Here is a 22,587-nt window from a genome sequence, read left to right as displayed (position 1 = left end):
GAATTCCTTACGTCCCGCCTCATTATGTGTGCGAAAGAAAGATTATTGTTGCTGACCAATGAAAACCTTGTAACTCTCTCTCTATATATATATATGTGTGTGTTCCCCATTTGATTTTAATCAAAGAGACCCTCGAAAGTCAAAGTACCGTACTTTAAATTGTGGGTGTGACTATGCAATTAATCTTTTGTGCCAAATATTTGCATGGAGTCACAAGTCATCTCATAGTGTGATACTAACTGTCAAAGCTTAACAAGCAGACAGCATAATGCATAACACCTCCCACTTAATTTGCAGAGTGAGGAAAGTAGAGGAGGAGGAGGAGGTAAGGGAAGAGAGCAGGGCTGATGTCATGAAAAGAAAACTGAAAGGAAAGATGTTGAAAGTGAAAGAAAGAAGGTGTGAATCTGACTGACAGAGGAGCAAGAAAAAATACAGAAAATATCTCCTTTACAAGAGACGGATGCTGCTTTTGGAAGTATGGAGTGTTGGAGATCCTCAGGTGCAGGACACATGCCTTAAGGCGTAGGTGTTTAGAGTGTAAGATGAATGCTTGTCCTGTGTGGGCGGTAAAAAAGAGGATAGCTTGAATGATGTGAAAGAATACAAGAGTGTGTGTTTACCTCCACTCCTAGCAGTCTCCCTGATTGACACTTGTAGGTGAAAAATGTTATTGGCACAGAGAGTTTAGTTTCCTCATTTGGATTGTTTGGTGTCTGGTAGATAGACAGGAGCAAAGTGGCGACTGCCACCTGAGTGACATTTGCAAAATTGGACAGGAGTGCCACTGAGTGAACTCACTGAACCTCTGCGTATGTTGGGTAAACCTCATCTGACTGAGCAAGCTTTTCAAAGCCAGAAAACTGGAAAACATTACCGTTAACTGGAAGAAAACTGGTCTGGTGTAGTGAGCAGATTAAGTCCAAAGCATGCCACTGCTTGTGTTTTTATCCACAAGTTGCTCTGCTTTGGTACTCAAGTTCCTGCTGATATTTTGGGTGAAAACCAGTTCTTGTGCGTACCAAGAAAATGTATTGGTGATCATTTAGTCTCCATATAACACTGCTGTTGTTACTCAGTAAATTCCACAGGAAGTGTGTTCACTGAACATTATATTTCATTGAGGTCAAGTGTTACAATGAAAGATCTGCTCTTTTATGTTTTGGAACTCCCTCATTTCAAAGCCTGAGCCCAGCAGATGACAGTTTAAACTCACGCCAGTGAAAACTGTAAACAACATTTTTCAGCAGCTTATGAGTTCTCACTGCAACACACACCCACCCTTCTGATAGCCCCTCATTAAGTAAGAGACCAGGATGTGTGTGTCTGTTATGTCTGTAAGTATGCAAGTGCATGTGGAAAAGCGCACACGTGTCTGTGTGTGATAATTATCTTGTTTGTGTAGATGTCTCGGCAGAGATTTTCCTTTGTCTGTCTTCAGAAGGAGCTTCCTCTGCGACCAGACCGGGATTCTGTGGTTAGGATCTTATTCGCTCAGCCCTGTTGGACTCCGCAGTGACTGTATCCGTCAACTCCTTGTTGTCCTGACACAAGCAGTTATTAAGATCTGCGTTAGCATGCCCTGCTAGTGTGTGACAGAAAATGTATCCTGTAAACCTGCTGACAAGGCATGAACACACCACTTGTCTTCACATGCATTGAGACATCGGACCACATGTCCAAACACTTCAAGAAAGTCTTTTCATGCATCAGTCAGAATTTAGAATTTAGAATTCTCTTCTTGAGATTTGTAAGTGCACACATGGTAACGGTTTGCCCTCTCACTTTCTGCCTGACGCACTCTGTGGTCTTGTCAGTTCATCTCTCTGCAGTGACTCACTGTGACCTGTTAAAACTCAACATCTTTTCTGCCTCAGAGCAGTTGGAGTTCAGTCACCTAATGTTGCCTCTTGTAGCTTCAGTGGGATCCTGTTCTCTGCTGGTGTACAAGACGCTGATGTAATTCGGCTGCAAACGTTCAATTGGAAGCAACATGGTGTGCCAGACGTATTACCCACATGTCAGGGAAAGAGGATGTGATAAGTGTGGAGGCGGGGGCGGGGGGGCAGAAGATAGGAAATCACAACATGCCATTTTGTTGAAGTATTTGTGTCATGTATAGGCCCCAGGGTCTTCAGAGGGTGGCTTTCAGTAATTTTACACTCTCGCATGGTTTACATATTTCATTCATGATAAGACCACAACTGCTTTTTTAGAGGAATTCCCCTGCTGCTGCTCATTGACAGTGTTTAGGTGATTCATACAACTGGCATCACTTAATACTAACATTTGCTCTGAAATAGTGATAGTTGAAAACCCAGCCTATGCTGAAGCAGTCAGGTTGTTTACTTACTTGCTCTAGTGGAGTAATAATGTGGAGAGAATGGAGTAACATGGAGTCAAATTTGTCCCTCATAGGCACGTGGAAGTTCACAAGCGGTTCATCAGACAGGGAAGCAGTGCCCACTATGATGCAATGGCACAAACTGACCTTGCTCCCGCAAATTTACTTACCCACCTATGCCACCTCCGTCCTGCCTCTCTCTGCCCTTGTGAAAGGACTGTTAGTTCTGCTTGGCTGCAGCCCCTTTGTGGCAGAGCTATTACTGGCCGAGCCAGACCGCTACTGGCTGGCAGGGGAGTGAGACGTCTCAGCGCTGTTTGTGTACTGCTGTCTGCGGAAGCCATGGTCCCTGTCGTACCCTGCGAGCTGCTCGTTTCCCAGCGTGTTAGTGTTTGTGTTTGTGCGGATAGCGATTTCAAAGAGGAAACAAAACTCTTGTGTGGCAACTGAGACAAAGAACTTCCCTTAAAGGCATGCTGGGATTGCTTTCAACCCCACTCACTACTTATGGTCAGCCACTGACCAAACAAGCTAGCATTATGCCAGCAGCAAAAGCCAAGATACACTCAAATGGAAATGACCATTCTTGCATGTCCAGCACAAACCTAACCTAACTCAGTATATTCACTAAATTGAGACCTAAAGCCTCAGCTCACTAACCCAACTATAACCATTAAAAAAATCAAAGACACCTGCACTGCAGCCTAAGCCAGCTCCTGCTGTTCTCAGGAACATTTCTTTTATCATCAGCCATTGTTTCTCCCTTCACCCTGAAAGGGAAAAGATCCATATGGCTAAAATCCATACAAAACCCAAATGGTTATTCCACAATTTATTCAGTCTGTCTGCCTCCCATAGATGTTCACTGCATTATCTGTATGCTGCATTATGTTCTTAGCTACAGTGTCCTCTGAGTGACCGTACACGTGCCAACTGTTTAGTTATGCTTCTCAGTGCTTTTGTGTACAGTACCCTGGTATGTTCGCTCTTTTCATATGCGTTTTGTGGCAGATGTAACGATAGACCATGCATGATGCTGATCTGTGTCTGAGAGACCGGCCCTTCAGCCAGACAGAAGTCCCTCACTCTCTTCACCATCGGCCTAATCTTTTTGGCCATCTGACTGCAAGGAAAGGGTGTGTTTCAATGGAATGCACACATGCTGTGCTCGCAAGCGCACACACACACACATAAACACAAACATGCTTATTCACAGCTGCAGCGGTGTTACTTTAATATCATGTTTTTCTAATACAAATATTTAGCCAAAGGATAACGGAGCAAGGTGTGCAGGCAGAACACGCAGCTGCTATATGCATACTCCCGACTACCTGAGGCTTCAAACTCCAATCATCATGGTGTGAAGTTCCCAAGTGTTTCTTCCTGGTGACCCTGTCTGTGCCTTTTGGCCTGGACCCCCTCCCAGACCTGCTCCCGCGGTGCTCACACATATACTCACGCATGCTGACACACACTGTGAACAATGCTGACTTTCTCAGCCGTAACTGGTGGTGGGCACTGGGCCAGACCCCCACACGTTTACGTGAGGCACGGCCCTGATGTGTCCCTTTGCGGAGCAACTTTATAAAACCTGAGGACAGACCAGAAACCCACGGAGGGCAGCTGGACTGAGACAGCTTTGTTCTGCGCTGACTTGCTTCCAAAGTCAGTCGGTGAACAGAACTCACATTGTGCGCTTTTTCCATGAGTAAACTCGGGCTGTCAACACAGCCTCCTCTGCCTGGCCGAGCTGCTCTCGTTCGGGGAAAGACTGCGCTCCTTGTACCCGGACTTGAAGAGAAGAAAAAAACCCATTTAGATAGGTGGTGTTTTTCTTTCTTCAGTGAGCTGCTGAGATGCCAGGAATATGCATTGTTGACAAAAGAGACTATTCTGTGGTAATGAAGCAATTTCCGTATTCCACCTCTTCCGGACCAGCGTCAGGTGTGTGCGTGTGTGTGTGTGTGAGTGAGAGATTCTGTACATTCTTGCAGGTCAAAGGTTTTCCATTGTTTGCTATCTTACAGTCGCACAAGAGCACATGTTGTTAATCTACAGAGAGAATTTATCAAGCATACCAAATCAGGCTTATTGTGTTGGTGCAAGCTGGAGCATGGCCACCATTGTGATACGAAGATTGGTTTAGTGGTTGCTGACTCATTAATTATAGCCATTTATGCTCAGAGATAACACACAAACAACACAGGATAAAGTCCGTTTGCTGCTGACTTTTTCTGTCCTCTTTGTCTGCCTCTTGTGCTAATAAATGCTACAGCAAGAAAATTATATTAATTGGACCTGCAAGGGCTGGACCATTTCCACAGATTTATACAATTCTATTCATTTGAATGACAATGGTATGTCTGCCGGTTGCTTTTCCCAGCGCACTCTAACCCCAGCCATTATCACAACTGAAAGAGTAATCAGCCTTCTCCGAGACACATACAATACACAGAAAGTGTTTTTCAGTGCAGAACATTGTGCAAGATCATTCCAGGGAAATTTCTATGGCTTTAGACAGTGCGAGGTTTTCATATGCAAAACCAGTCTTCAATTGAGCAGCAGCAGACTGCATTAGACTTTATTGGAAGTAAAACATTTGCCAATCAGCGTTTCCAACTGAAGTTTATTTAACTCCAGCATAGGAATCAGGCCAAAAACCGTTAAAAGGGTTGTAGCCTCCCCTAATTTAGGGGTTTTCCCTTCATTTTCTATGACACTATTCAGCTGCAGAGTTTATCAATGAGAGCTTTGTGGCGGTCCTCACTGTTCCCAGGTCGCTTGAGTAAACGGTACAGTGCAGGTACCTCAGACTCCTGCTTTATTTATCTGGTGCAAGAAAAAAAGCAACTTTTCCCTTAGCCTCAATTTCATCTGTCAGAAGCGTTACCCCAACACACCTCAAGAGCAGAGTAGCAGTCTTACAGCCCTCCTCCTCCATGCTTATTCTGGGTCAGGTAGACATCAGACGACTGTTTAATCGCAGTGCCAGCAGAGCATCAAGTTAGACCAAAGAACCATTATCGAAGGATCAGAAGTCTGGACCACGGACTGCTCACCAGTTTGGTTTCCCCATCTTGTGGCAAAAGCCAGAGGGATTAATTTACAGGTCTTCAAATGTCAGGGATGAGGCACATCCTCTGAGAGACTCATGTTGCATTGTGGAGCCAGCAACAGTCTGGGAAAACCATCAACAAAACTCAGCTTCTGGAAACACTACCAAAACCCTAAACACAGTTACACAATCTCAGCCTGTATCTTCCCCTCTCCTCAAAAACCATATGTATGCAAAGATTGTTAAGTATTCCTAATTACTAACTCTTAGTCTACTTAAATTAACTGTAACTAAGACAGTCGTCTGTTGACATATTTTCTCCTTTAAATATCAGTGATGTATAATTACAAGATTTTCTTCATCCTCATCCATCATATCTAAACAAGTTAATGCTGCCATTTAAGTCTTCTTCTCAGCTGTCAAAATACTACAAAGTGTGTATTGACTGGGCTTTCAGTCGGGGATCTGGAAAATTACTTGGTGATTGACAATTATAGGACAGGACCTGAGTCTGCTCCCCCCCGATGCTTGTCTTCTGCCTGCGCTGTATACATTACAGTGACACTGAGAACCAAAATAAACACATCCCTTTCGTTTGGGTAATCCAATCTTTGTAAGGTAGCTACTGTTCTCATACAATCCCTGTACAGAGGGGTGCTCCACTTTTCTTTTCCTGAACAGGCTCCAAAATACACCCCTGAGCCCCTATCCCAGATTTCCAGTACCCCTGCACCCCCTCAACAAGGATATCAGAGCTATTATGGCGGCCGTGCTAAATGAATAGACCAACACATCCTGGTATGCTGAGAGAAGGGAAGATTCTAAAATGGCAAGGAGAAGAGCTCTGCTGAAGGTTGCCTGGTATTAATGACTAGTTTTAGAGCATGAGGGGCTTTTTGGATTGTGAGCCAGTCTGGGCTTGGATCAGACGCACATAGGCAGGATATGCAGAGAGCCTTGTCATGTCTTGAGCGCTCGTACTGATAGGATGCGCTGAAACTGACTGAAGAACTGAAATAGAGATCTTATGTGGACAGGGTTTGCCCTGGATGATGGTGTCAGCTCAGCTTTTAGACCGTAACACGAGCAGTGGTGTTCTAAAGTGGCTTAACAGACACTATGAGGAGGCAGCCCTTACGCACACACACACACATGCACCCTTATGTGCAAGCACAGAAAAGCCTCTCCTTCCTCTAGGAGAATAGTGTGGTCACTTTCAGAACCTAGAGAAGTTGGTGGTGGTTTCACAGAATGTCTTAAATGAAAAATCAAAAAGATGCCAAAGCCTTAATTGTCCCAGTCGTTGTCTGTATTTGCATACGCTGCATGCTGCGTATATACCTGTATCACAACATGCTTCCATGTCTGTGTGTTTCAGAGGAGCTGAGGTGTGCCGGAGTGACGTGTCCCACTCTGCAGGTGCCCTCCTGCCCCAAGGGTTCAGTCCTGACCAAGAGTTCCACGCCCCCTGCTGGTTGCTGCCCCTCCATACCACCCCAGTGCACTTGTGACTTCAGTGCCTGCCACAAGCCCCAGTGCCCGAGTGGACAGCGTGCCGTGCCACTCAGCCAGGCCAGCGGTCAGCCAGGAGACTGCTGTGATATCTTTGAGTGCCAGAAAGGTGATTGCACTAAACTGCACACTACACAATCTGTTTCAATTTGTCTCCCACTGGGGGTAGCAATGGTGCAGTTGGTGTGAGATTCATCGCCCTTCGAGGAAGTAATTATTTTCCTCAGAGTAAGGCTTTCCTCCCTGCTGACTAAATGTCCACAGATGAAAAGGAAAATTGCTGATTGGATAATGACTGCTTGGCTGTTTATCAGGCCCGGCCAGTGCCTCCATTAAGACCATGGTTCAAAGGCATTTTTCGGGGGCGTATCCACAAATATTTCTGTTGCCTGAAGGGATACTAAATATAACGAATCTTAACGATGCTTGTGTTTCTCACCTGGTAAGAAAGAAACAGAAGAAATGAAAGAAATAAGAAGCAGATGATGATGTGTTGATCACATGTAAAGAGACCTCTCTGACATGGCCCAGAAGCAGCCAGGAGAGTCAGGAAGGCAGGGAGGGGACCTGTGGTATTGGTCTGTTTACTCTGTGCTCCCAACAAATATTCGCTGTTTTACCAACAGAACAAATTCCCATTCTGGCCACTCCACATGCATAAATGAGTGCCCTGTCCCGGAATTAATGGACTTAACGAGCCCAGTGACCAGAAAAGTGCTTAGGCTATGAATTTGCTCAACAGAAGTGCAGTGTCAAAGAGTTCCTGTCTGGTCACACGTCCAAAGGGAAAAGGTTCAACAGTTCATTGATGGGAATGCTTTTTATGTGCTCCAGTCTGCCAGTGGGGAGGGTAATCGAGTCCGGCAGGCCGGCGGGGGCTGAATGGCAGCCGTGGGGGCCATGGGATCAGTGTTTTGATAACAAGTGTCTGCTGCTCTTTGGGCCTGGGGCTTGATGCCTTTTGTGCAGCCCCTACCGTCCGTTAGGCCTGCATGACTGCGCTCCACAGACAGGGACATTGACAAGGACACATACTGGGCCCCCTAGTCACCTCCCTAGTCCTGCAGCGGCCCCCAAAGCACTGGCTCCAACTACTGTATTATATACATGTAAACTCTAAGTTGCTTTCAAATGCCATGCCTATTCTCTAATGGAACGCACAAGTGCAGCCTCTCATCCTCTCTGAGTGTCCGCTTGGACTGATAGACTTGTTTCCATTGCCTACTTGGCTGAGGGCTCATATTTAGTTAGGGTCAGTGTGTGCAGTGACAATAAATCCCACCTGTGTGTTTTGGCCTCCATTGACGATAGACTCTTTCCACTGTTGGCTGGAAAATGGCTGTAACTGGGTAGCAAACCAAACCTGGCAGCACTATCCTGACCTGATGTCATCTGATGTTACAGATAATCCTGTTTGATCCTGTTTAGCTATGGTCTGCTGTTTATCAACACTTAAGCTGGCACATACTCTGCATATGTCCCCTGGATGCAGTGTCGGTTCATGACTGCACATGTTCTTTTGAGATTTGCTCTGTTGTTGAGCAGTAAGGCTGAGGTCACCAACACAACACAACACCAACGGTTCCCAGGGGACTCAGCTTGAGTTTATTCTAAACACGCAGCAACTATGATTGCGTATTAAATTCATTTGTACACTGTCATTCTGAACTGATCGGAAGCATCACTGTAAAGATGATAAATAAAATCTCATCATTCTTTTCTGAGAAAAGTCATGTTTAACTTTGTGGTTTTGCTTTATTTACCTGCCAACCTTAAGGGGTGCCATGACAGCCCACAATGAATGATTTGGACAGGCTTAGGGTCAATGTTTTATAGCCTATCCATCTTCACATTCAATCCTCTCCTCAATTTAGCGAAGACTGAACATCACAAAGCATGACTGGAATTTAGAGTCTGTGCTGCAAGTTGTTTTAGGGATTACATTAACAAACACTGCGGAAATCACATGTGATCATCCCCTCATGTGACTTCCTATTGCTTCTGTGAGCGTTAAAAAACGCTGCTGTGCCTTTTGATTTCGGCCAGCTAAAGTACTTATTGCATTTTCTCTGCTTGGTTTTGCTGCACGCAAAGCGGGATGGCAGGAATACTGAGAGAGAGAGAGAGAGAGAGAGAGAGAGAGAGGGAGGGAGGAAAGGGCAGAAATGACGGAACACAAAGATGGCTAAGAAGCGAATAAAAGATCGACAAATCCTCGTTCTACTTTCAACTCAGTCGGCCCACCTGCTTTGTGTTTGAGTGCCGTGCTGGTTGTCAAGAGGCGTGGGGTCATCAGCGCAGACACTTTGAGGCTGCACTCAAAGGTATGGCGTACAGATGCCTTCTTAACCTCCTCCTTTTATAGAAACCACTGGCCCTGCATCTGCTTGCATCTGTGCAATCCATTTACTTGCCTAACTAGTGCAGCTACTCCTCTGTTACTCTGGAGACTTTCTTACATAACCACATTGCCTCACTTCCCTCATGTTGGAGTATGTTTGATGAAAAGTTACCGCGTGGTTACTTAAGATCTTAGAATGATGAATCACCCAAACCACTGTGGTGTAATTGAATGGTGAATCTGGCATTACCATTGAGATGTCATGTTGTAATCTTCCTGTACCTTTGGCTGTAAAACTACCACCATTAACTTTCAATGATTAATCACATTTTTTCCAATTTGTGGAAGACACACATTAAGCAGGTCAAGTTTTCTCCATATATATGTATTCTGTCTTTTCTGGGCCCACTATCTGTACACAAAACCAGAGCGTGGTTTTCCAATAGTGCTGTAACTAAGCTCATTTTATTTCATAGTAGAGGCCACACAGCTGAACGAGGTTCTAAGGACTTGAAGGCTTTTTGGAAAGGCAGGCCAGAGCGTTGATTCACTCCACCTGCCACAAGCACGTTGAGCCCAGATTCTGACAAAGCCTCGGACCCACTACTGCTTTCTTTTACTTAGCAGTGCGAGAGTCCAGCACCTTTTCAAGACTTGATAGATCCCTGTGAAATTCCTTTTCATGGCTTCATTGTCTGATTAATGCCAGTCCACTCCACAGGCATAGTCTGAGCCATCAGTGTCTACCTCAGCACCATTTGGTTTAAATAAATATTTCCATCAACAGCAGAAAACAAATGGATGTTTATGAATTTGTAATTGAATGTATACATTTGTGGAAGCCTCTCATAGATCAAGCTTGACATTTGTGATTAAAATCTGCATTTCTTTCTGTCTTAATGTCATGAGGAGAAAATGTTTGTGTTAATATTTGCCAAATGTGATGGATACCTGACGGAGGAGCATATCCTATTCATGAACCGCAAAATGTGTTAAGCACTGTCATCCCCTTGAAGGATGGCACAGCCTGCTTGACTATTCTTTTGCTTGTTCTTCGTCTTAGTATCTCCCAAGTGTGTCCACAATGGGAAGGAGTTTTCCGAGGGAGAGGTGTACCGCATGGACCCCTGCTGGCTGTGTCAGTGCCGCGGTGGGATCTCGTTCTGCTCCAAGGCAGAGTGCGCTGAGCTGGACTGTGAAAACTTTTACATTCCTGAGGGCGAGTGTTGCCCTGTCTGCATAGGTATGCAATTTTACCTTTATTTTTTATTTACCATTATTTTGTTAAGATATAGTAACTTAACGTTATATTAACGTAACTCTTAATTTTGTCAAACATTACATTATTGTAATCGGGATATTGTGTTTTACAATTGCTTTTTGGAGGTTTAAACCACTGGTAATGTGGCATAGATGAGGTCAAAGCTTCACCAGCTGGCAGAGTGGGAAGCTGTTGCAGGAGAAGCAGAGGTGACAGCGAAATCCACCTTGTCTGACACATACCTTAATGGCTTCCTCATATAACCAGCCTCCACAGTTGTTAACATACCTGGCACTTGAGCCAGCCAGGGATTCATTTCCACTGGGGAGACTTAAGAGCGTATAAACCCTCTTTTAGAGTGTATGGTTTGGCTTTCTAATATCTGGCTCTGGATTAATAGGGTCGACCCACTCACAAAAACACATGTGCTCAAAGCCAGGTAGGGAGCTCTGATATGTGCTCTTGAGATTGTTAAAAAATGGCATATGGAAACCACATTACAGTCTGCTAGAAGTCAGTAGAGATGGGAGAGATGGGAACCAGTTGCGTCCTCTGCCTGCTTGGCTGCACGGGTGCAGCCATGTTCAAGTCAGCGTTGGAAGTACACCTGGAATATGCAGGCATTTAGATGGTGTGGAATGCTTTCATCTTTTTCTCATGGAAAGCTGCTCTTACTTACTGCGTGGACATCAGGACATCAGCTGTAATACTCTTAATCTGGATTAAGATAGGTATTCAAGGTTACCTGGTTGTCATTACAAGTAAAGCTGTACTAATCAATGTTTTTGTGTTAACAATAGATCAAATGGCGGTGTAATGTGAAACAGGTTTCTTGTTATGAGAAGCCCACACAGAATTATGACTGGACTTTGCAGTTACCCTCAATTCCTGCTACCTGCTCAGCATAAGACAAAGTTAGTGACAGGCAGCTAAGTATAGTGCCCTGTTTATCATCCAGATATTTTGGTCATGAGCTGGTGGAGAACAGAAATGCTAATATTGCTCTGTGTCAGCTGGATGACATTTATGAGGTAATAATAGGTCAGTGCTGTGCAATTCAGCTTGTCCTAAGTGGCTAAAAGAATCAGTGAAAACTGAAAAGAAACCTGGTAATCATCTGCGTATTATGTCAAGGTTGAAGTGAATGTACTTGTTTTATACTGAAAACTTGGAGAAGCTTTTGTCAAGTCTGTGAAAATTTATCCAACTGACATGTAATCTCAGCATGGAATGGAAGGTAGCAATTTTTTTAAAAAAGGAACTGGTAAGATGCTGTCACGTTGCATTACAGGAAGTTTAGATTTCAAGGTTTTTGCAGCTTGACCAGTATAAATAATGAAGATATCAGGGCCTCTGCTGCATTATCTGTAGGCTGAGGGCCCCAACTTCAAGAAAGCCAAATGCTAAAATGTCAGAATGACGCTTTAAAGTTTCATTATAAGGGCCATGGTACAGCATACGTGAGATGTGCACAGTGAGAGAGAGGTAAAGCATACAGGAGAGGAAAATATATCTCGTTCAGGTTAATCACAGTCAGATGGATGGAACCTCAGCAGCCAAAACTCAGCTGGGGTCTGACTCACAGGACTCCTGTGCTCAGTATACAGCACAACCTGGACACACATGGACACAAGCCACACCAAACACACAGAAATCTGAGCACAACTTTGTTTCACACCGACATACAAAGAAAATGCTGAGACCACCTGCTAACCTGCGTCTGTTACCAATAAACAGCGTAACAAAAGCAATTATTTACTGTAAATGAGAAAAGTTTAGCTGGTCTCAGGGATCATACGTCACCTCAGGCTGAGCAGACTGGCTTTACAGATTGGCTTTTTAATTGTCTCAGACAGTAAGAGTTTAAAACATGTTTAAAACTCTTTCTTTGCTTTGGAGTAAAATGTATGCTATCAAACACTGACCTAACCATTGACATTGAAGGTCACAGCTGAAACTCGCATGGATGACTTCAAGCTTTTGGCCAAATGATGAGTGGACCGGCACTTATGAATGTCATCACCCTCTCTGTGTTTTCAATGATCAAATCTCGCTTGAGACGACACCGATACCCCAACACTCAAATGTCTCATTTCACCATAAATCAATATGTATGTTTTTGTTACACAGCAAGGGGACTCCCCACTTATTAATGCAAACAAGTCATCTAAATTAAACAGTGTTCTCTCCGCAGCCCTTGGTGACAAGCCAGTTTCCATATCCCGCATCCTTCAGTTCTGCTCTCGTCTTCTGTTAATTCTGTTACAGTAGAGGATGTAGTATAAGATCCTGTATCTCTGGGTTTCAATTACATTCATGGTAGCCAGCCAAACTATACATGTCACTTTGCTAAGAATCAGATCCAAGACTCTCCCCTCCTCTCATTGTTCCTGAACTTCTCTTTCTTTCCTCCCAGATGTGGAGTTGCTTTCAATGGACAGCACTAAGGCCAGTTGCTGGGTGAATAATAAGCTGCGAGCCCATGAGGAGCAGTGGAAAGAGGACGACTGCACCTTCTGCCAGTGTGTGGATGGAGAACCGCACTGCACAGCCATGGCCTGCAAACAGAGCTGCCAGAACCCTGTCAAGATCCCTGGAGAGTGCTGTCCATTCTGTGAAGGTATATGGAGCTGTGTTGGTTTTCAAACCAAATGGCACTTGTTTTTCATTATTTATCATATCTAATGTATCTGTATGAGGTACACATTAGCCCATATATGTAGAAGGCTCCTGCATCCACGCAGCTTTTCTACAGGGGCCATGTCAGCATGGGCTCATTAAATGGGAGGCCACAGAGCATTCTTTAAGCTGCAGGGTTCTTTGTGTTCCTTTATTACTATTGCCCGCCGAAATGAGACCCACCTGTCTGTGTGAGGCTGTTCCATGCTTTAAAAGCAGGAGGCTGCATAATAGATGTGGATCCTCTTTTTGTGAGCGTAATTAGTTACAGCTCGTTGGGCTGCTCCTCCCACAGAACGTGGCAAGAGACGGGAATATCTACGCGGCATATATGTTTGTGTTTATGTGTTTATGTAACCATGCTCATTTATTGTGGCTTCACAATAAAGCTGGCCCTGATTCAGAAGGGTCTGCAATGTGCTAGACTCTAAATTCAGTCCAGGAGACACTCTTTTACCTTCACTGTTAGTCTTAGAACTAAAACATGCTTTTTAGATGAATTCACCCTATTAATGGGAGACAGCTCCACACAATAAGAGAGAGAGAGAGGTATAATCCCCCACCCTGTGACCCACCCTGGTATAATTGCTCTACATTTATCTGTAATTACTGTTTACTCCAAAATAAGAGCAGCGTAAATAGGTAGCTATTACAGTTGGCACAAAAAAGCATAGGTGAGGTATAACACCTAAGGGGATCCTTGCACATATACCAGCATATTAAAAACAGAAAAAATTGTTAAAGAAATCACTCAGTGTACTTTGTTGTATACTTTGAATGTTGCTGTTGTTCCCATGCAAAGTTCTTACACTCCATCATCTCTTTTGTTCTCTAGAGCCTTCTTATGAAACAGTTAGCCCCATGCTATGTCCTCCCCTGGAAAACTGTTCTCTGTCAGGGAATGACTGCCCCTATGGCTTCCAACAAGACAAAAATGGATGTCTGCTCTGCCAGTGTCTCAGTAGTAAGTTCACTTTCCTCACTTTATGTTGAAAGGGTTAAAGTTTCAGGGACTGACTTGCAGAAGCTGAACATGATATATTTCTTCTGACATGCTGCTTCTTGTGCTTTTGGATTGAAATGACGGATTTCCAACTCTGTATTTACGTTTGTTCTTGCTGATGACAAACAAATCTGGCAACCACTCGGTTTTGACAGCAACAAAGACATGTTCATATTTGTTAGGGCATATCAGTGTCCATAGCTACAGTCTTTGCGAGGTTTTCTGTCACAAGAATGTTCCTGTGAGCAGCCCCATAGCGACTCATGCCTTTGCCTTTGATGGATTGTTGTACCCATGATCAGATGACCTTTCCCTCAACTTTTCAGATGACTCCTGCCCTGACCTGGGGAAATACTGTCCCCTGCAATGCCCAATGGGATACGAGAGGGATGATTTTGGCTGTGAAGTGTGTGAGTGCAGCATCCCTGTGCCCAAGTGCCGACCTTTGACCTGCACTAAGACCTGCCCCTATGGATATGTGTAAGTACACGCAGTAAATACGTGGGTTTCTCATCCTCCAAGTCCACCTACTGTCATTTGTTATCCATGTTTTCAACTTGTTTTAAAGGCATCTGTCAGTGACATGACCTACAGATATATGAGGAAACTATACACTTTGTTCCTACATAAGATGGAAAAATCTAAATGGATAGCTCTGTGTGATGAATAATGTTCCACCGTGACCTCATGTATTTGAATTTGGTTCAATAAGTAGTTCAATACTTATATTTATAAGTGGTGCCCAGAGACCAGTGCTTATTTGGTCCTGGTCAAAAGGAAGTAGAACAGGCTATTGTAATGGTATGGTAGTTTGGCATTCAAGATCAAAGGGCCTATCTTGGTGGCCAGTTCCAGGTCTCTAAATCTGTGCATAAGAGTGTGTGTGCATATCTGTGTGTGAGTAATTCACTGTGAGGTCCTCGCAAGCCTCTCAGCCCCCCTGCAACTCCTTTCCTCCTAATCCCATTTAACCCGATCGAACATCTGGAAGTGCTCTCTACCAGGACGCTCGGTCCCCAGGCACCACTCTCATTTCATAAATCATCGTTCCGTCTCAAAACAACGATCAAAAACACATCAGGACAAAAGCAGCCTTTATGAAACGTATACAGTTGGGATTCTTCTGGTATCTCAACCATGCTCGGAGGAGCCACAGCTCAAGATGTGCCCGATATGTCTGTGCCGGAGAGGAGAGAAGAGGAGAGAGGATGAGGGGGACCCTCTGGGGAAAAGAAGAACAGGAAGTCCTGGCTTTATCCTTCATAAGCAGCTGTTTAGGTCTACCCTCAGAAGTCTGAAATCCTCTGAGAGCTTGCCAGCCTTGCAATGTAGATCTGTCTCCTCACACAGGATCTCTGCATGGAGCAACCACAAAGAAACAAAAGGCACAAAGGATCTCTGTGTTTATACTGCTTGTATTGATGACATCCTGTGTGTAATGTAATGTACATATCCAAAACTGAAGGGACAGGCCTCCAACGCAGGGTGAATGTAAACCTTGTAAATTATGTGTGACCATGTGTTGACCACTTCTCTCTTGTGTTAACAATCTACATGATGGATATTCTCAGGGTAGTTCTTACAACTGATGTTGTGGTTTCCATCCTTTATGGCTCAAAATCATCACTGTGACCTCACAGGTCATGAATGGCATTCTTCTGACCATCACAGTTGTGGTACACTGGAAATTGTGCCGAGCAAGCAGTCCCAGGGCTGTGGGCCCCAGTGCCTCACCAAGCCCTTCTATCCCCCCGGAGTCCAAAGCACTGCTTGGCATTCCACACACCATCTTTAAACAAAGCCTTGTTCTAAGATTGCAGCACCCTCTGTCTCTGTATTTGTACAGTGAGGCGCTGGTCAAACCATCACAATGTTGTTTCAATAGCCGTTATTGCTGTTTCAGCATAGATAGGGAGCTCTGTTTGCTGAGCCTGACATGCACTGTCCTCTTTATGGGGCACAGCACCCATCCATGTGTTCAAGGGCGTCTTTATTTATGCTGACCTGGCAGATGAAGATTAATCGAGTAATTACCCGAACTTAATGAGTCCACTACTTCATAAAATAGGTATCATCATTTACCTTGAGAGAAAGAGACGGGGTGGGAGGCTAGCTGGTTGAGAGAGGGTTGAATGCAGACAGGGAGGGATAGAGAGGAAGCATAGGATGAGAGAAGCGTAGATACAGGTCATTCTTTTGTCTGGGTTTTGACACTTTATCAACCTGCAGCTTATCCATGTTTTATAAGGCAGATAATGGGATCCAACTGGCCTATTTCCAGCCTGTGCAGTTTCCACATTTCATACTGCTCCTGTCTCTTTGTATATGAGAATAACCCTCACAACCTCAACCCTGACAACTGAACTCAAGCTTTGATTCTCTTCAGTTTAGTTAAATTGTCACTTAATCTACAAATCAAGAAACAGCTTATAGCTGACCTTCAGAGGACCAAATCTTTCTGTCTCTTTTTCTGTACTCCTGTGCTCCTCCTCCACTCTGCATAAGTTATCTCTTGTCTAGCCACTGCTCTTTGGTGCTCCTGTATATTTGCCAAAGATTTTTGAAGCAGTAAGGATGGCAATGGGGTGAATTAAAAGCATCTGAAATGGCTTTGGATGGCTCCATCCAGAGTCAGAGTTGGTATGATGTGCCTTTTATTTGGCCCTCTTTAAGGGAAGCTAATATAGAGAGGAGAAAGCAGGTCCAGATGTTGAGAACATCAGATTTGAGTGTCTGAGTTTTCCTCAATCACAACATCATGTTGCTCCATAGACTCCTCTTTATCTAGGATATTCTCAATGTGAAGCAGTTTTTCAACTATTTGAGCTGCAGGAGAGTGTTTTCCTGTTGAGTCCCTAAAGTTCTCTTCAAGTAACTGTGTTTTATACCTGCATGCTTCAACCCGCAGGAGGAACAAGCATGGCTGTGAGATGTGTCGCTGTGTCAAGTGTCCTCCTTTCACCTGCGACAAGCACTGCAGCGAGGGCTATCGACAGAACAGGAAGGGCTGCTCCATCTGCATGTGTAAAGGTAACTGAGCTCACCTGCTGCAAACGCTGGGCAACACGGCAATATGTGATACCTCAGTCAATAGCTTAGCAATAGCTTGGGAAAGATTACTGGTGCTTTCACAAGATGATTGCCTTGTAGGTAGCGATACTGATTGTTCTCTTCATTCAGCTAGAGCAGACATGGGCATACTACGGCCCGTTGGTCTTTTTAATCCGGCCCGCCAAACATCTCCCAGTTATATCAAAATATACCGGCAAACCTTGTTCATTTACTTTCCCCTGTAATGCCCACATTTCCCCAATAGATGGCGCGCTTGAGCATTTGCCCCCTCTTCTTCGCGGTTCCCGCGGTCCCAGAAGAAGCACTCTCCTTCTCGGTTTCCGCGGTAAAGCTTTCCCCCTTCTAAAAACAAACATGAGTTTATCAAAGAAAAGAAAAGTCGACAGTGAGTGCCGAGTGTTTAAAACAGAATGGACAACAAAATATTTTTTCAAAGAAGTCCGATCAAAGGCTGTATGCTTGATATGCCAAGAAAGTGTCGCGGGTTTTAAGGAGTACAATATTAGCCGTCACTTTGCTACGAAGCATGCCAATTATGCCAGCAAGCTGTCGGCGCAAGAACGGGCAGCTACGGCTGAGAGGATGGCAGCCAATTTACTGTTCCAGCAAAATTTTTTTCACCGACAAACTGCGCTTCAGGAGTCAACTACCAAGGCAAGCTTTTTGCTGGCATTCAAATTAGCAGCAGCTAGCAAGCCTTTCTCCGAAGGTGAGTTTTTGAAAGACTGCATGGTGGAGACTGCAGGTGTTCTGTGTCCGGAAAGGACACAGAACGTCTGACGCCACCTTGAAGGAAAAGTTCAACACTCTTAAACTTAACGACTTTTATGCTTCACTGAACGAAGCCACCTAATGAAATCCAATGAGTTTTGGCTTTATTTTGAATATTCATGGTCCCCAGAAGATGGACTGTGCTAATTGTAGTGTTGTTATGACCTCCCTTCTACCAGCACTCTCAGACCAGAGTCACTCTTGTGTAACAAATCTCAGTAGCAAATAGGGATACTAAAATTTACTCTTCACTTTGTGTCCACAGAGGATTTTCAACTCCTATTCTAATATGATATATTGATACAGTTGCCTCTTAGGCGGTGATTATCAAGAGTTATCCCCTGATGCATAACTACAGTTCCACCACTGGATCTTCACCATAAACAGTATAAATGACAATAGATAGAAGGAGGTGGGGAAGCTCTGTTAGCAGAGTTGAATTTCTGCCACTAAGCTGCAGCTTTGATGCTTTTGCTTCCTGTGACCTTTTGGTGCTCTGTTGTTTTATGTATGCTTGTTTTGGGACTTGTTGGTGTGTAGCTTCATCTGTGTGCAAGGACTGTGTGTGGAACTGTAATTACATTCCCAGCCATGTTTATGCTTCACCACATTTTGTGTGATGTGTTTATTTTGCCAGTTTAGCTGTATTATAATATATCAGCCTCAAATATACTCTGCTGTATGATGAGGTGATCAATGCAGCGGGCTCCTCGTTTCCAGAGGGACACACACACAGAGCTGTGCAAACACGCTGCCGTTTACCTGGTTCTGAAACTCAGTCTGTCTGTGGACTGTTTAAATATTTAGGGATATGAAACTCATTTTGGAAGTGCATTTTTTGTTCATGTTATTTAAAGTTTTACATAAAAGAAAAGATTCATCCAAATCATCTGCCTGAACCCTTTTCTCCCTTTTTTATCAGATCAAAAAATTCATGGGAAATTCATGGAGCTTTATTTGTGGCAGGATTATGAATTGAATACAGAGACAAATGTGCATTAAAGGAAGATCAAACCTTCCTGGCTGCTGAATGTTCCAGTAGATGGAACCATAACCACTTAACTCTCACTTTAGCCTCTAATGAAATTGGACCAAAGACAATGATACTGGCCGTTTTTTTCCAATAAATCACAAGTGTGCTTAATGAAATTTCCACAGTGAATTTACAAGGTTCCTTGCCAGAGCAGGCTGTGTTACTTTTTGAATTTTTGTGAAGCTATTTGTCCTTAGCCAGCCCGGTAATGTCTGTCCCTTTCACGCTTGTATCTCCAGAAGGTGGCCTCCTCCCAAGCACAGCTGCCCCGGCCCCAATGCCCAGTTATTGCCTTACCTCCAACGGGCACCGATATGAGGAAGGTGACAGCTGGCATGACGGCTGTCGTGATTGCTACTGCCACTCCGGACGGGAGATGTGTGTGCTCATATCCTGCCCTGTGCCCAGCTGTTCCCATCCAGTTGTGAGACCTGACCAGTGTTGCCCTACGTGTGAGGGTATGTCTCTGCAAATATGACTTTATTTTATATCCAGTTTTAAGTGGTGTTCACTGATTATTCTAACTTGGGTCTTATTTTGTAGTTTTGACCATTATTCTTGTTGAGATCTTGGAATATCATCGCTTTTAACAAACTCCCAGGTTAGTTTAATGGAAGAGAAAATAAAGACAAATATATGCATACCATACATTAACTGACTTCCTATTTAAAAGTTTGACCTCCAATACATGTTAGTTTTGCACACATTTTTCTGTGCAATGAACAATTACTACCAACATTACAAGTGCAGTCACATTCACAACTTCACTGCAGCAATGTTGCCATGTTCCCAGATCTCAGCAATTAGCAAGTACAGTTTATAATATAACGAATAAAAATAATGGCCAGAAATATAAAAATAAGACCCAAGTTGTAATCAACATAATCGTTTAGAATCTTCTCTTCGTTTGAAGGGGAGAAACTCTTACCTTGATGTCTCATGAAGTAACTTATAATTGAATCACTGCTGCATATGTCTCAGCATACAGTATTAGACATTAGCTGGAATCACACACACACACACACACAGTCACAGTCCTCTAAGAGCTCAGTCAAGCGAGAGCTTTTGATCATTAACTAGCTTTTAGGCTTTAGACTTGCTGACCAGTTAAACTAGACACACAGTCTCTGTTTCTCTAAAAACGGAAGGCACACTGATCCACACCCACACATTTTTATTCGCAAACCCTCCAACTCATGCAGGATATTTATGGAGGGGTGACTCAGTTGGCTGTTCAAATATTTAGGAGTGAAAGAATGTCTACAACTTTCAGAAGCTACACACTTTTTGCAGTCAGGGGACAACAGGCTAACTCTTTGCAGATGTCTGCTACTCTGCTGGACAGAAAGATGTTTTCAACCAAACTAGAGTAAAAACATAACTTGGACACCAACCGTCACTGCACGAGGCCTCTTTCTAGTGGACAGTGGATTCACACACATCCTTATTCTAGTAACCTCTGACTGTTTACTCTGTCAAGATGATTGTTTCACTTCATCTCGTTGCAGTTAATGTTATGAGTTAAATGAATGTTTATTTGGCACAGACCAGAATGTGAAGTTGATAGCAGAATACAAACTTGATTATTTCCTTTCTTGCATTGCTCCTACTCGACTGTAGATGAGTCAGGCAGCGGTCAGCCAGAGGGGATGGACATGGTGGTCTGCAGAGCACCTGGGGGGGAATTTTACGTGGAGGGGGAGACCTGGAACCTGGACGAGTGCACACGCTGCACCTGCAGGAAGGGACGTGTCCTGTGCGACACTGAAGTGTGCCCCCCAGCTCTTTGCCAGACACCAATCAGGAACAAGGACACCTGTTGCCATGTATGCACAGGTAATGGGAAAAAGGCCAGAGTGCAAGGAGGCAGGGGTAATTACAGAAAAGACTTGGGGGGCCTCAGAACTTGGGGTAATGGGTGGAGAAGCTGTTTTAGATGTACTATCAGCATGTGGTTTTGAAAGGTCTTACATGTTGCACTCTGCCGGGCAGTTTTATGTCAGGCACACAGACTCATAAAGAAACCAGACAAAACCGGCTGGGTTTACATAGTGATCCTCCAGGCAGGCAGCAGCACATGTGGACTACTTTCACCCAGCAGCCCACATTGGAGGTTCATCATAACTCTCTTATAGCTGGAAGGGCAAGAATGTAACTGTTTTCCCTCTGTGCTGTACTATTCTTCTGGTTATGGGATTAAACATCTAGGCAAACACAAAACCACACGCATATTTTATTGACAACTATACCCAAACACTCAAGCCTCTCTCACACACTTAGAATGAGCATATCTTAAGCACTCCCCAGCATGAGGCCCACAAATCAGCAATGCATGACTGCGCCCGAGAGCTGCTTCTTGAGAATGCCGGCCTGCCTTATCGCTGCATCTCCCTTCACAAAAGCAGATTGTCAGAGGCCAGCCTTTGATATATGTATGGGCCTGGTCACCAGGAATGTGGGAATAATACACATCTCACTGACAGGCCCTATGATGTATGTGTACTGTAGAGTACTGCAGTGTGTACATGCTAATTCAGTCTTTGGTCATGAGAAAGCCATAGATCTAAGGCCTGTGAGGGTCTAATGAGACAGAGAGATAAGGCTTTAGAGCAGACATCTGCCATATGGAGTCACTTGTGTTAGTGTTTAACATACAGTAAAGTATCTTATCTTTAACGTAAGCCTAAAGGCCCCATAACTTTTGTTGATTGAGATGTTATACAGCAGAAATAAATGAAGGTAGAAAAAGGCCTCTCCACCTAGTTATATTCCAACAAAATATAATGACAAAATTAGTTATTTTCTTTAAAAATGGCAATTAGCCATAATCTTACCATTCCAAATTCTGTTAAATGAGGAAAGCTTAACTTATGATATATGATATATGACCTACACACCACACAGCCCCAGTTCTTGCCTTAACCGTTGAGTATTTTCATTATTAACCCTGTTTATACCTGTGTGCAACCACAGACGAGACGTTGAACCCCTTGCTGCCAGTGAACAACAGCCAGCAGGAGTACTGCATAACCAACGATGGAGACGTTCTGTTGGCAGGAGACTCCTGGAAAGCCAACGCCTGCACCAGCTGCACCTGCAACAACGGCACCATTCAGTGTTTCTCTCAGCGCTGTCTGGCTGCCAACTGCAGGGTGCCCGTCTTACGCAAGGGCCAGTGCTGTCCACACTGTCTCGGTGAGTTCGTAGGTGCGTCCTCATAAAGAGAAAGCTGCTTTTGTAAGTACTTGTGCCTTTAGACTCAGCCTTGATTTTGTACTAAAAATATACTAGTTTTGAGTTTGTATATTCTAAATTGCGGTTTGCACTGTGTAGTAAGATGTAGTTTATTTAACACTTCCACAAAGTGCGAACAAGAACTGTCAACAATCTGAAAAACTACCATCCTTTTTATAATAAGCGGGACTACTGGAACAAGGCACAGCCTGTTGTTGGGAAAGTTATAATTCATAATACATACCAAACAGAGGGCATAACTGTCTGGTTTCCAGACTGAAT

At 44.0% G+C, this 22,587-nt stretch overlaps 1 protein-coding gene across 2 annotated transcripts in view; it reads left to right on the top strand.

Annotated features, from left to right (window-relative positions):
* The window catches only part of crim1 (cysteine rich transmembrane BMP regulator 1 (chordin-like)), a 31,785-nt gene that overhangs the window by 5,374 nt on the left and 3,824 nt on the right, over nt 1–22,587 (top strand). Inside the window, exons 4-12 of one of the 2 annotated variants that reach the window (XM_046413375.1) lie at nt 6,778–7,020; nt 10,316–10,495; nt 12,930–13,133; nt 14,028–14,156; nt 14,522–14,675; nt 17,104–17,225; nt 19,311–19,529; nt 20,692–20,907; nt 22,045–22,278. In XM_046413375.1, coding sequence (XP_046269331.1) covers nt 6,778–7,020; nt 10,316–10,495; nt 12,930–13,133; nt 14,028–14,156; nt 14,522–14,675; nt 17,104–17,225; nt 19,311–19,529; nt 20,692–20,907; nt 22,045–22,278 — 1,701 coding nt within the window. The remainder of the gene's footprint in view (nt 1–6,777; nt 7,021–10,315; nt 10,496–12,929; nt 13,134–14,027; nt 14,157–14,521; nt 14,676–17,103; nt 17,226–19,310; nt 19,530–20,691; nt 20,908–22,044; nt 22,279–22,587) is intronic. The other variant, XM_046413376.1, reaches the window with a different exon arrangement.

The sequence above is a fragment of the Scatophagus argus genome, chromosome 15 (genome assembly GCF_020382885.2).
Source record: "Scatophagus argus isolate fScaArg1 chromosome 15, fScaArg1.pri, whole genome shotgun sequence".
NCBI classification, from domain to species: Eukaryota; Metazoa; Chordata; class Actinopteri; family Scatophagidae; genus Scatophagus; species Scatophagus argus.
Note: the sequence above shows the minus strand (reverse complement) of the source record. Positions and strands in the feature narration are given on the sequence as shown.